The 13470-nt window shown below is 36.1% G+C and overlaps 1 protein-coding gene across 1 annotated transcript in view; it reads left to right on the top strand.

Moving 5' to 3' along the window:
* The window catches only part of ITGA8 (integrin subunit alpha 8), a 114494-nt gene that overhangs the window by 72059 nt on the left and 28965 nt on the right, over positions 1-13470 (top strand). Inside the window, exons 24-26 of the mRNA XM_014270056.3 lie at positions 3632-3737; positions 5515-5673; positions 11272-11397. Of these exons, the coding sequence (XP_014125531.2) occupies positions 3632-3737; positions 5515-5673; positions 11272-11397 (391 nt within the window). The remainder of the gene's footprint in view (positions 1-3631; positions 3738-5514; positions 5674-11271; positions 11398-13470) is intronic.

The following is a 13470-nucleotide window of genomic DNA, read 5'->3' on the forward strand; positions in this document are numbered from 1 at the left end:
TAAATGATTCTAAGATTTTATAATATTAGAGTGCCCTGTAAAATCTTGGAGCTAGACTCCTATTCTGGCATCCTGGAGGAAGTCAGGAGGATGTCTGGGATATTAGATTTCCTACATCTCCTCTTATGAAACTACAGCTCAAAAAAAAAAAAAAACCTTAACCATTATCCGCTCTGCAGAGGTTGAACAGGAGCTACAAAATCCAGATTCATTTCCACAGTCAGGCCATGAGGCTTGGCTGATGCAAGGAGGGTAGATGTCTCTAATTTGATGCACCTCAAGAGGCTGCCTTGGATGTTAAAATATTAAAATTTATTTATTTATGGGGCTTTAATTTATAAAAATGTATTTCTTGTTGTCACTTCTGAGACAATATGACTATCTAGTGCTAGCAATAAGTCAAATAATTTTGCAGATCACAGAGAACATGTTTTCTGTTTTAATATTCAATCTATCTGCTCTAATCTGGTCTAATATTCAGTCTAAATCTGAGGGATTTTAAAAGGTTTTTTTCATCATATTTTGTAAGTGTATTCCAGATTAAGAAGACCCTAAAACTAGTCAGGTGGAACAAAAAAAGCTGGCAGTCAAAGACTGTGTGGATATATGTCAATTATTCTGTTTCTGAAAAGGAGCACTTGAAATACAGCATGTTTAATAAGAACAGAAGTGAGAATATTATTTTATTCTCTGTAGCTAGTGGTGATCTAAGGAAATGAGCTAGATAGAAAGAGAGGTGAAGAATACAAAAGGTGTAATACAGAAGTAGAGGCTGAGGAGAAAAGAATCAAAGGTGTTATTTAATGGGCTACAGATGTGTGAGAAAGTGTTGGGAGCCAGCAGCTGCTGGGTGTTGCCATGGGTGAGCACCCCAGGCTAAGGACAGGCTGGAGTTTTGGACTGGAACAGTTGTGGTAACATACACAGGACTTCCCAGTAAGGATTGCTTCCAGTGCTGTGGATTTTTTGGGGTTTTTTTTTGGGATTTTTGTTTTTTTGTGGTTTTTTTTGTGAAATCTCTCCTCACTTTAATAAAAAAGTCTTACAAACTTTTTATTTTTTGCAGACTCTTTGGAAACTTTGTCTCCATCATGTTTTTACTGTGCCATAGAGTGTTCCTTTTAATGAAGCCTTCTGTAACATGTAAATTGATAGACCAAAAAATGACCACAAAATGTTCAGTTCTTACGGGCTTGGTGATAAGTGGGAAAAGTTGCTTGAATTGCTGCCTGCAATTCTAGGAAACAGGTTATTAAATACAGAGGAATTACTTAATTGAATGACTTCCAGTTTCTTTCCTCTTAAGTATTTCAGTTTCCTTATTAGCTACAGCATTCCCAAATGCTTTGTTGACAGATTTTGCTAATTACTCAGAGATGCTAAAACATGCAGTTCCAAGGGAATTGCTCACTATTTCCTAGATGAAAGAGAGACTATGTCCACATTTGGACTGGAAAATATCTTGCATTAGTTTCTTTACTTCTCTTCTGAGAATTGCAGAAGAGAAGTAAAGAAACTAAAGAAACTACATGCAGATATACTTGCACAGTGGAATGCAAGTACTAATGCTTCTTCTGTGAGAAAGGGAGAAATCTTCAGTAGCCTCTTTAAAAGAAAATTAACATAACTCCTTAGATAATTCAATAAGCAGTTGCTTTGATAACTAAGATTTAATTATTTTGCTTACCTTTCTTCATCTATAAAAATGTAGGAGTTTTAATTATCTCTCACTGCTGGAAAAGCACTAGAGGAATGAGGGATTCACGAAGGAAGTAATTTGGATTAAGAGGATTGGTAGCTGACAGAATTTTTATTGTATATCCCCATATAAGCCTTTTCTGTGCACCATACTTTGTTTATCATATTTTTCAGTACTTTTGTTTCATTATACTTGTCACCTAAAAGTCTAGGAAAATCCTTGTCTAATAAATCATTCAAATGTTAAAAATATTCTCAATTAAATGCAAAATAAAATAGTTAAAAGTGTGAATTTGTTTTTCTTTGACCCAAGTTTGCTACCTTTGTGTCAATAGTGGAAGTCCTCAAAATAACTGTAAATTCTGTTAATATAAATGTTCTTATATACACTACAATAATTTTAATTTAATGTCTAAATTTATACTTTACATTTTGTAATTCCATGGATAAGAATACTTCCCTGGCAGTACAAGAGAAAACACTGAGTTTTGAAACCTCACGTTTTCTTCTTTTTGTCTCTGTACAGTTTCTGATTTGCAGTTTTTTATGGTAGATTAAGGGTCTATGTTTCTTGGCTTTTGTAACACTCTGAAGTTCCCAGACAGCAATCAATAATTAAAATTCATATTGGAAACAGGATGATTTGTGAAACTTAGGCCAAGTACCTAATGAGAAATTACTTTTTAATTAATACATTTTATATTAGGATTGGCTTGTGAATTTACCTCTGGCATTCTTGTTAGTCCGAACTGCTGGCATTTTGAAGTCTGAGGAATTATTAAGAGTTAGGATACTCCTGAACACACCAAATTTCACCAAGAGTTATACTTCAGCTGGATGGCATTAAGCTGTTCTTCTCTGGGATTTCCTGCTGCTTTGAGAAGCTGTATACTGTAGTAAATTTTCATTCATTGTATATGACAGAAGAGCTGTAATCAAGAACAGTTTGTTCCTTCCAATAGTATTTTTTCAGCATTTGCAACAAAACTATCCAATCTTTTCTTCAAGGGGCCATCTGCAGCAGGGCCACTGCAAAGTGATTAACAGCAGTGCCTAGAAGTCCATTATGGTATTCAAATTTTACACTCTTAAAAAAAAAATATTGTTTTTTAACAGTTTTCTATTAGCAAAACTCCAGTTTTGGCAGAACCAACATTGAAATTCTATGGATCTTCTTTCAGCTAAAGACTCCATAAATCAGCAAAACTCAGTGAGAGTTGACCCTGGCAAAGAAAGGGTAACACCATTTCCTTGTACCACCAAGGACCACATGCAGTACTTGTAGGTGACAGATGTCTGTGCCAGAACTGATCTATCATGCTGAAAGAAATTCTTGGGATCTGATTTCCCAACTTCTGAACACCTGAGTGAGGTTTAGTTGGCCTCTGAATGGAACTGGTACAAGGAAATTCCAATTTTAATGAGAAATAAAATGTTTGTGATTCAAATAAAAATGTTAACAGAAGACTACTTTCTCAAGGTCAAATAGAGAAGAAAAGGAAAAATAAAAAAGCAGCTGGAAAGATGTCAGATATTAAGTCACAGTTTTCTTTGTTTATGTTTTATTTGTGTTGCAACTTGCAACAATATTCCAGAGAATGCTTTAACTACCACTTTGTTTGCAAAGCAGTTGGAAAGCCTGGAGAACTCTTTTAGAGTCTAGTCCTGAATTCTGTTTCTCAGTACACCAATTTCCATTATGACTTTATGGAAGTCACAATATCTCTGTTTCCCATCTAGCATGTTATGGAGGCATTGTAGCATTCACTTCACCTAACTCTAATTAATGTGCTCAAATAACAAGCTTTGAGGGCTCAGGTTTTTATAGTGGTCTTCATTTCATTCTAAAACTAATGCAATCATTCACTGGTAATAGTTACTGTTTTAACCTGTTTTATGCAGTTACTGTTTTATACTGTTTTGCATATTACAGAGTGTCTCACCCCCCAACAATTATTTTGCCACTTCACAACTGGGAACCCAAAGATCAACCTACAAAAGAGGAAGAAGTTGGTCCTTTAGTAGAACACATCTATGAGGTAAAAATTATGTATGTTTCCACAGGACCTCACGCTGCCCCCACTGAATTCCTGATGAATTTGGTTTATTGTCTTTATCTGTAGCTAGATAAAGCCACAAATGTAAATACTCTGACTTTAGCACATGACCCAAATTTAATCTGGGAATTCACAACCCCATTATCTGTTCATATGAGTGGAGGGGATATTAGTTTATGCTAGGAGTCTGTCTTAGATATTTAAGGGATTTATAAACATTTTGGGTGTTTGACAAGAATTAAAAACAGTGCTTAAAAGTTCCTTATAACCAATGTCAAGTATCTTCTCATTAGAAGCTGTACATGCTGTGCACTGGAAAAAATGTTTTCTTTGACATTTAGCTAACTGAAAAATATAATGTAGACATACATGTAAAATATTCTGGTGAAAACAACTCTTAATGTTTGAAGTACACATATTTTTACCTTGTAGTTTTGTTGGTTTTTTTCCTATGGATGATTTGTCAATTAAAAGAGTTCAGCTTAGAAAAATGGCATTGAGTGAACTTCAGGGAATAGAAGCCATCCTTGGAATCTGATGGATGGCCTTTATTCCAGAGGGTAAAACAGGGGGCTTCACATATGGTTATAATTTACAAACTAGCACTCAAGGAAATATAAGCAACTGAGCTTAATCAGTGGTGTAAGATTACAATTTGCAGGACATACTAAAGTATAGTGAATACAACTGTAAAATACAAATTATCATTTATGAATTCCTCATCTAACACATTTCTCTAAACTGAAAAATACTTCAAATCATCCTGTCTCAAGCATCTGAGTTGTTTGTGAAACTGTATTTGTGACTTCAAATATATTAAAATAATTACAGTGATTAGTTACAGTTACTAAGGAAACCACTTACATGGTTTATATCAGCAAAGCATCCAAAAGACTGAGCAGTCTCCCAGAAGATGTAAGATTGAAAAGGCTTTTTATTTTGTTGTAACTAAAGGTCATCAGTCACAAAAATTCTGCAGATTTAAAAAGGAGGTTCTCACATCTCTAGGAACTTTGCATAAAGGTCCATGGTGTTCAGCTTCTATAATTCTTCAAGCCCAGTGACAACACATGTCCAGACTCCTGATGTCATCAGTTATTTTCAAACTATAAACTGATATAAGGAAACTATTTTAATAGCCTAGGTTTCTAAACTTTTATTATTTCTGTCTTTGCTCATTTTCCCTAGAAAAAATAATTTCTTGGGATATTAATTCAGGAAAACTAGTTCCTTCTTTTGAGAAAATCTAGATTGAGAATGTTGAAAATATAGTTCTTAACCAAAGAAGCTAGTTTAAGTTCTGCTCTATCTTTTATTCTTGTGCCCTGAAATGTGATTCTTTTGTATTCTGAACTTTTGGCTACTATTTACAAGCATGATCTGTTACAGTTCATTGTTCATATTTCTATGGGGTTCATTTGCTAGTGTGCTTTGGGTTGGAATTTTTTTGATACTTTTTTAGAATTCAATTCTTCATATGTAGGAAAAAATGGGAAAAGTGATAGATTTCTTGAATACACACTCAGACAGAAAAGACTGTTCTCTCAGATTTGCCATTGGTTTTGTGACTAACACAAAGAGGTTCTTCTCTCCTACCACAGATTCTCCATCAATAAAGTGATATTTATAGTCTGTAATAATCTTCCCTAAATACTCTAAGGCTGTGTCCACTAAGAATTTGAAAATATTTGAGTGGTGGTTTCAATGTTTTTTGTTATTTTTACTGCCTTGGAAAGTACTGATCATACTTCTTCAACAGCTGCACAATATAGGACCAAGTGCCATCAACCATACAGTTCTCCATGTTGGTTGGCCTGTGTCCAGTAGAGAAGAATTTCTTCTTTATATTCTCCACATTCAGACACATGGACCATTGCACTGTCAAACAAGCTCTCCTATTAATCCAATGCAAATAAAGGTGAGTACTTTATTTCCGTCACTTTCTGCATTTTGATTGGGATTTTTTGCCTACACTTCACATAGAATGGAAGCTTCACATGATTGGAACTTTCTTGGGAATTTTTAACAGTCCAAGATCATTTTCCTGGGTAAGAAGCAAGAAATAGATAGCCTATAACATTTCTAAAGTTAGTGCTTGGTGCATATTTGGTTTCTGTACTCTATATGAGGAGAAGGGTGTGCTCAGTCCCGCTGTTGATGCTACCAACAGAGATGTTACAGAGGGCTCTGTTCCAGTGCCAGCACTGAGGAACACCACACGTCACTGGTCTCCAACTGGACATTAAGCCATTGACCACAGTTCCTTGAGTGTGAGCACACAGCCCATTCATTATCCCCTGAGTGCTCTGTCAGATCCATGTGTTTCCAGCACAAAGACCAGGATGTCTTATGGGACAGTGGCAGATGCTTTGTCTACATGCAAGTAGATGGTGTCAGTTGTTCTTCCCTTGTCCACCAACACTGTGACTCCACCATAGAAGGCCTCCAAATCTGTCAGGCACAATTTGCCTTTAGTGAAGTCATTTTGGCTGTCATCAATCACCTCGTCATTCTCCATGTGCCTTAGCATAGTTTCCAGGAAGATCTGCCCCATGATTGGGCTAGACACAGAAGTGAGACTGACTGGTCTGTAGTTCTGCAGGTTTTCCTTTTTCACCCTTTTTAGAAATGGAGGTTCTGTTTCCCCTTTTCCAGTCAGTGAGAACTTCACCAGACTGACACAACTTTTCAGATACGGATAGTGGCTTTGCCAGTTGATCTGCCAGTTCCCTCAGGTCCCATGGATGCATCTCATCAAGTCTCATGGACAAGTGCAGCTTCAGATTCAGTGTAGGCAGTTCTTCATTCTCCCTTCTGTGATTTGGGCAGTGTGCCTGGAGCGTTCACCAGTGAAGACTGAGGCAGGAAACTCATTGAGTACCTCAGCCTTCTCAACACCCTAGGTAACCAGGTCTCCTATTTCCTTCTGGAGAGAAGTTACATTTTCCCTCACCTACCTTTGAGTATCCATAGAAGTTTTTCATATTGTTTTTAACATCCCTGACTGCATTTCATTCTCTTAGGGCTTTAGCTTTCCTAACCCGATCCCTGGCTGCTTGGACAATTTCCTGTTTAAAGATCTATGTTTGTGATGGCAGATCCCCTCAAAAGAGCTTGGTTTGGCTCAAAGTCAGAAGATTAGGCAAAACACAGCTCTACATATTATCCCATCAAAAACAAGGTATCCAATTTATTAAGCATGACTGATTCCAGACATTTCTGGAGTAAACAACAACACTTCTCAAGTTTAAGCAGTAGCCTGTTAAACATCTTTCAGGGAGAGCTGCATTCCAAGTGCTAAAAATGCTCTACATCTTTTGCATACCAGAATGGGTGTGAGTTTGGTATATTGGATGAAAGGGGTGACAACTTTCTAGTGATGAGGAGTGGTCACAGCCTAAGTAGTTACAAGTCAAGTCTTTAGCCTGAACAGACAGAACTACAGTACCTACTTAAAAAGGGTAAAGAAAAATTGATGTCTACTAAATACAATATTGCTAGAGTTTTGTGTTTCACCCAGGAAAACAAAGAGGTGTTGGAATTCCACCCTTTTATTTAGTTTCTTTAGAAAAAGGAAAAGCAAATGAGTGATAGGAAAGAGAAGGTAGAAAATGTCTGTCCAGTTTATACCCAAAGCACATCAAAATTGGAGACAGCGAATTTTTTCTGCACATTTTTTCTACTTAATTTTTCACCTCTTTTTGAGAAGTGGTGAGGAGGAAGAAGCTAAGGTGCTGCATTTGTACTTGCAAGCCTCGTTTCTCAAACTCACTGATCAGATCAGGTTGCAAGTATGTGAAAAGCAGTTCAGCATCCTCCCACCCTAGCCACTGTGTTCTATTTAAGATTGAATTAAGAAGCTGTGTAGAATACTGCCACAGTTCTTACTGATATTTTCAGGCAATGTATATTTTTTTATTTAATTTATTTTATTTTTTAAGAAGTTTGCTCTTTTCCTTCTCCTACTTGACAATGATTGCATCTGTTACATAAAAAAGACTGAATTCTTGTGAAGCTTGTGAGAAATTTTCCTGTAATAATGGTCCCTCTGTTGTGGCAGAATATGGCTTTAGATGCACAGTTTTTATGGCAATAAATTAAATATGCTTTCCTTATTTCAGTTTTTCAAAGCATTGAACAGTATGAATACACAAGTCAAGTTTCAAATATGTAATGCTTATCTATTGCTTCAGATGGCAAGAGGACACAGAGACAGGCTTCTTCAAGTTTCAGACAAACATCAGGATGCTTTGCTCAAATTTCCAAATAAGGCTAAGGACATTAAATGCCTGACTTCTCTTGGATATCTGAACTTACCTCTCTTAGGGGTTTCCCCTTTAAAATTACTCAGATTGTTCTGTTTCGATCAAAGCAGTACATTCCTCCCCACTGCTGAATTTCTTGTCTTGTAAAAAGGTTTTATTTGAGCTTTGCTGCCTAGTCCACAAAGATAAGTCACACCTATAAACACATGGGAAGACTTTTGTTTAGGAACTTTTCTGTAGATTATCTTCTGTGAAGACAGTGAGGGATGTGAAAAGATGATAAAATTATGAATCTTAAAAAAGGTGTAAAAAGGAGCCAAAGTACTTATCAAAGATATGGAATGAATTCCAAGCAGAAGAACTCAGAACACAGTACACTAGGACACTTCAGTCTAGAAAAGAGGTGACTGTGCACAAATATGATCCTCAAAATGAGTAGTGGCAGGAAGAGTGTGGGTGTGGATTGACTGTTCTCTGCCTCTTCCTGCACAGGAAGTGGAACATCTAATGAAGTCTGGGGAGCCAGATTCAAAACAAACAAAAGGAAGTGATGGCTCTTGGTGGCAGGTCTCAGGTGTCTGGGATTTGTGGCCAGAGGGAAGTAGTCAAGGTGAAAAGTTTACGTGATTCTAAGAGGAAAGTAAACAAATTCCCAAAAGAGAAGTTCAGTGAAGATTAGTAAATGAACACAAACTTCATACAGATAAGGAAGTCCCTGTACTGAAAACATTTGGAAGCTGAAAGTTCTTAGGAGAGTATTGTGTATGCATGCCCCATTCTTACTTCCTTCTTACTCTTCCTAAGCTGTGATGAGAAGAGGGCTCAGTTAGATTGCCTTCTGTCTTGAGACAGTATTCCTGATGAGTTGGTTTTTTTCTTCCACATTGATGGCAAAAAGCATTTTTATAAAACCTGTACCTATAAATATCACTGCTGTAGAATATACAGACATTTGGTGCATTCTCAGTGGCTGAGCACTGCTGCACCACGAGTGAGGCATCTGTCAGGGCAGCAGTGAAATAACAACAAAAATCCACCACATGTATGAGGCACATCCACCAACATGAGTGGCAGGAGATAACCCCTTCCAGAGGCAGTCTGCTCATGCTGCAAAACTGTTAGTACTGTCTTTAGGGTTTGATCCTGGGACAAAGCAATAACATCCAATGCATTGCTCTTGAATGGTCACCAACTGCTCTTGTGTAATTTTGTGTATAATCTAGTAATATAATATATGTATATTGTATATTATAAAATATATATTGTATTTAAATATATATATGAAATATTTAAATATCTATAATGCAGTATAATATAATATAATGTATGTAATATAAAATAATGTGTATCATTATTTTATGTTACATACATTATATTATAACTTTGTGTAAAAAAGTCCTCTTCCAGAACATTTTTGATGGAGTTACACAATGCAGCAAAGGCTGTAGCCTGGCTAGAAAACCAGAAAAGTGGAACAGGGTATTGGAATGAGAAGTGGGGGACTGGAGAGGTCTGGAAACCTGCTCAAAGTAATAATGCTCAGGAGAAGAAGGCAGTACAGTCTTCCATGGTGGGGAAACTGAGACAGTCTGCTGTAGTTAAAGGGAGGGAGTGATCCTCTAAGATAGTGTGCCAGATACATGACATATAAAATAGCAACAGAGCTAGATTATTCAGTTGAGCATTTCCATGTGACCAGATCAAGAGGGATAAAATAATATCTTTAACCTGGACATCTAGGCCACTGGACAAATTCTGCTTTTAGATGCAGGAGACACACGTTTCTCTTAACTGCAGAGGGCTCTATTTGAACCTTTGCTGTAACAATTCACAAGGATGCTAACACTCTAGGATCCATGAAAAAAGAAAAATGTAAAGATGAAAATCCTTTGGTATTCAGATGGATCTATGTATATACCCATTGTGATCGTGTATTGAGGGCTTCTTTGCAGGCACATTTCTATATGGTGGGTTTTTTTTGATTTGTCATCATTATAGAAGTCTATATGCTGGTGAAAGAATTCTGGAAGGAGAGTTTGCATGTTACCACATTGAGAGGGAGAGATTTACTAGCTACTTTTGTGTTCCCTTATTACAAATAGACAATGCTAACCTCATGAAGCAACAGGAAAAATGAAAAAAAGGGAATTCTTTTTTTTTTCCCATGGGTTTTCATCTGTTAATGAATTATAGTATCTTTCACTTTGTAGGATGCTTTTGACTGAAGATCTCAGACAATGTTAAATGTTTATGTTCTATTCATAGCATTTTAATTTTACTCAGATAAATTACACCAATTTTCCAAATCTAGTACTACACAGCATTAGTGTGTGGGAGGTTTTGTGTGTTTATAGCTATTCTCTTTCCTTTATTGCTACAACATTTATTTCAATTACAAACATTTTCTTTAGGAATTTGTTTAGCATATTTTGTCTTCAGAGGTTAAAGGAACTGATAAGAAGGATCTGATGTAGCACTTTATAATCAGATGTTCTTAAGGAATAGGTTTGGATATATTTAGTTGAGTTCCTGTTGAGATCTTACTATAAACCTCTATGTATATTTTATTGTGATTTTACATGAGTGGATTGTCATGAATTAACATTTATCTGTACTTCTGTAGCAATTGGTTCCAGGAGTTATTTGAGGCTTCATAAAAGAAGCCATAAATGCCCCGTATAGAAAGTAAAGACAAACTGCCAACAAAAAATCTATAAATATAAAGCTGAAGAGAATGCATTTGAATGTGAGATTAAAAATGAAGAAGCTGTTGCATTATACAAATTTGAGCTGTTACCAAAACAAATCTGTAACACATGTGATATATGATCAAAAATTGTGTTGTTTTAAGTCAGACTTCCATTTTTTTCTAAAACTGGTAAAATCGTTATATTTTATTAGGCAGATTCTGATCTGAACTAATGAATAAACTACTGTGCAACAACTGAACTTACCCTGTTATATATATCAGAATTTTCCCCTGAGAGTCTAACAAAATTAAGTAAAGCAACGAAACTGACACCAGTAAAAAGTAGAGAAGAATGTTGTCTGCTGTAATTCCTATAACTGGGTAATATCTTGCTGTGCTATTACTCATCATGCTCCTAGTTGAAGACAAAGTACTCTCATGATTATGCTGTTCAATTGAAAAACCAGTGTTAATCCAAAATTCAAGACCTCTGAGACAGGAACAAATCTGTTAGAATCGTTGTGTGTGTATGTCATTACCATTCCCATTTCTCTCTTTGCAGTTTGCTGTTCCAGAAGACACTCCTGAACTTGCTGCCTTTTTATATAATTCCACAATTTCTCATTACATCAGGAGAAGAGATGTTGCAGTGGCAGAACCTCACAGGAAAAACTCTGCAAGAATATTGGTGAGCTATCTAAAATCTATTTACTGGGAGTGTGCAGGGAAAGGTGAGACTCTGCAGTGCCACAGGCAAGGCAAATGGGACACATCACTGTATTCTTGTTCAGACAATGCTGGAGCAATAGCAATGCTATCTGTCCTAGGAAAATAGTTCTGATTAGACAGTCTGGTACCTATTTGGACTTGGCTGTATTTTCAGAAGTTTTTTTCCACTCCTGTATTCAAAGTGCCATCCTTAGCATACTTCAGCCCTGTAGGTGTCAGCTGCCTTTACCTAAAGGCAATGTGTGAACCCAGTGAACTTCAGATCAGGCAAGGGATTCACAGTCAGTGCTTTTCATCTATTTTTATGAACCTTGGGCAGAGTTTCTTTCATGCTGTCCAGTCTCTTATTAAGCTGTTTACTTAGAAACTCGTGCTTGAATTCCTTGACCTTACTAGAATTTGGAAGCAAACAACCTCACCAACTTAAGTGTTCTGGACTAAGAGAATAATTACTGCTTCTGAAAGGTAATTTGGCAATTTTTATAATGGGAAGAAGATAGAATCTGAAAGTAATGAAAACTGTAATGTTATTAAGAACAAAATCACAGTTTAATCCACTTTAAGCAATAATCACTGTTGACTCCTGTGCCATTCTTTCATCAACCCAATACCCTAGAAAGAATCTGATTCCACTGTGTCTGAAGGAAAATGCCAGGACTTTCAAAGACATGTCAGTCAATATCACAGAACACTTAATCCATTCTTCAGTGATATCTTAATTTTCAGGCATCTTTCTGAGTGACCAGGCTCATAGGCTGCCAACATAAAAATGACTGCAGCAACTGGAAGTGGTTGACAAAGTTCTGAAGTATGCATTGTGTTTGCACCTTAAAATATGAAGCAGAGAATTTTCACCTGCTTGATGTAGATGGAGCAAACATATTTAGTGGGGTACTCAGTAATATGAAATTGGCACTTTGATGAGCATTCTTCCAGTAAAATATGCTTTTGGTCAGCACAAATTAGGATAGGATTGGGTGCAGTGCTTACCACATATAGCAAGACTTTCCCAGGGTGAACATAGAAAAGCAACGTCATTGGTTCAGTTAGAAGGTGTCCCAATACTAATGCCTTCAGCATTAGTTACTGCTGATGCATAATTTTTTTTTATTTTACATATTGGAAGTATACATGGAAAAATGAATGTTGCTCTTGAAAAGACTGATTGGCCAAAGATAATTCTATGTTTAAAATTGTAATTTTTTAAATAAATTTTAAGCTATTTTCATTTTCATCAAAGCATTTTCACAAAGAGACAAAATGTTCTGAGAACCTCTTATTCTATTTATACTGTTGATTAAATATTTGGTTTCTTTTCCATTAGTTACAATGTTATATTGTTCTGAAAATCACTACAGGCTAAATGCATTACTCAGAAAAACAGAAATATGTGTTCAGGTCCTAAAATGTCAGCCAAAAGTAGACTTTTTTGCATACTAATGATTTGTTTTGCTAATGTGTGTTTTTGACCACTATGATTAATGAAAACAAGTCTTCTCCTTCCTGCAAAATAAATAAATCTGTTTGGAGGATGTTTAAAGCCAAATAAACAGATGCTTTAAAATATTTTAAAAAAAAAGTTTATAGTTGTAAGTTCCAGGGTTTACAGTTTCATTTTCAGTCAGATATAGAAAGCAGCAATTAAGCATACAGCTTCTGCTTATCCTCCAATAAGACAGAGATTTGTGAGGAAAGCTGTCTATAAAGATACAAGATTCCTTAAGAGTGTTTTCAGATCTGTTCCATGCATCATCATCTCATTTCCTGAAGATTGGGTATTGGTAGTGCATTCTCACTCTCACTAGGGAGTAAACTTACTTTTGAAAACTTAGCTTTGCTTTTGAGGTCACAAGGCCTTCTGTCATGGGAGGGATTCTCTGCTTTGTTATAAAAATAGGAATCAATTAAAACCTCAGCCTTCCCCTGAGTCAAACAAAACTTTTCAGATAAAACCCATTTGTATATACAACATTTTTTATTTTTTCCACAAACATTTAATCATTTTTTATGGGATCATTTTTCCTTTTTATGC

The sequence above is a fragment of the Zonotrichia albicollis genome, chromosome 1 (genome assembly GCF_047830755.1).
Source record: "Zonotrichia albicollis isolate bZonAlb1 chromosome 1, bZonAlb1.hap1, whole genome shotgun sequence".
Classification (NCBI taxonomy): domain Eukaryota; kingdom Metazoa; phylum Chordata; class Aves; order Passeriformes; family Passerellidae; genus Zonotrichia; species Zonotrichia albicollis.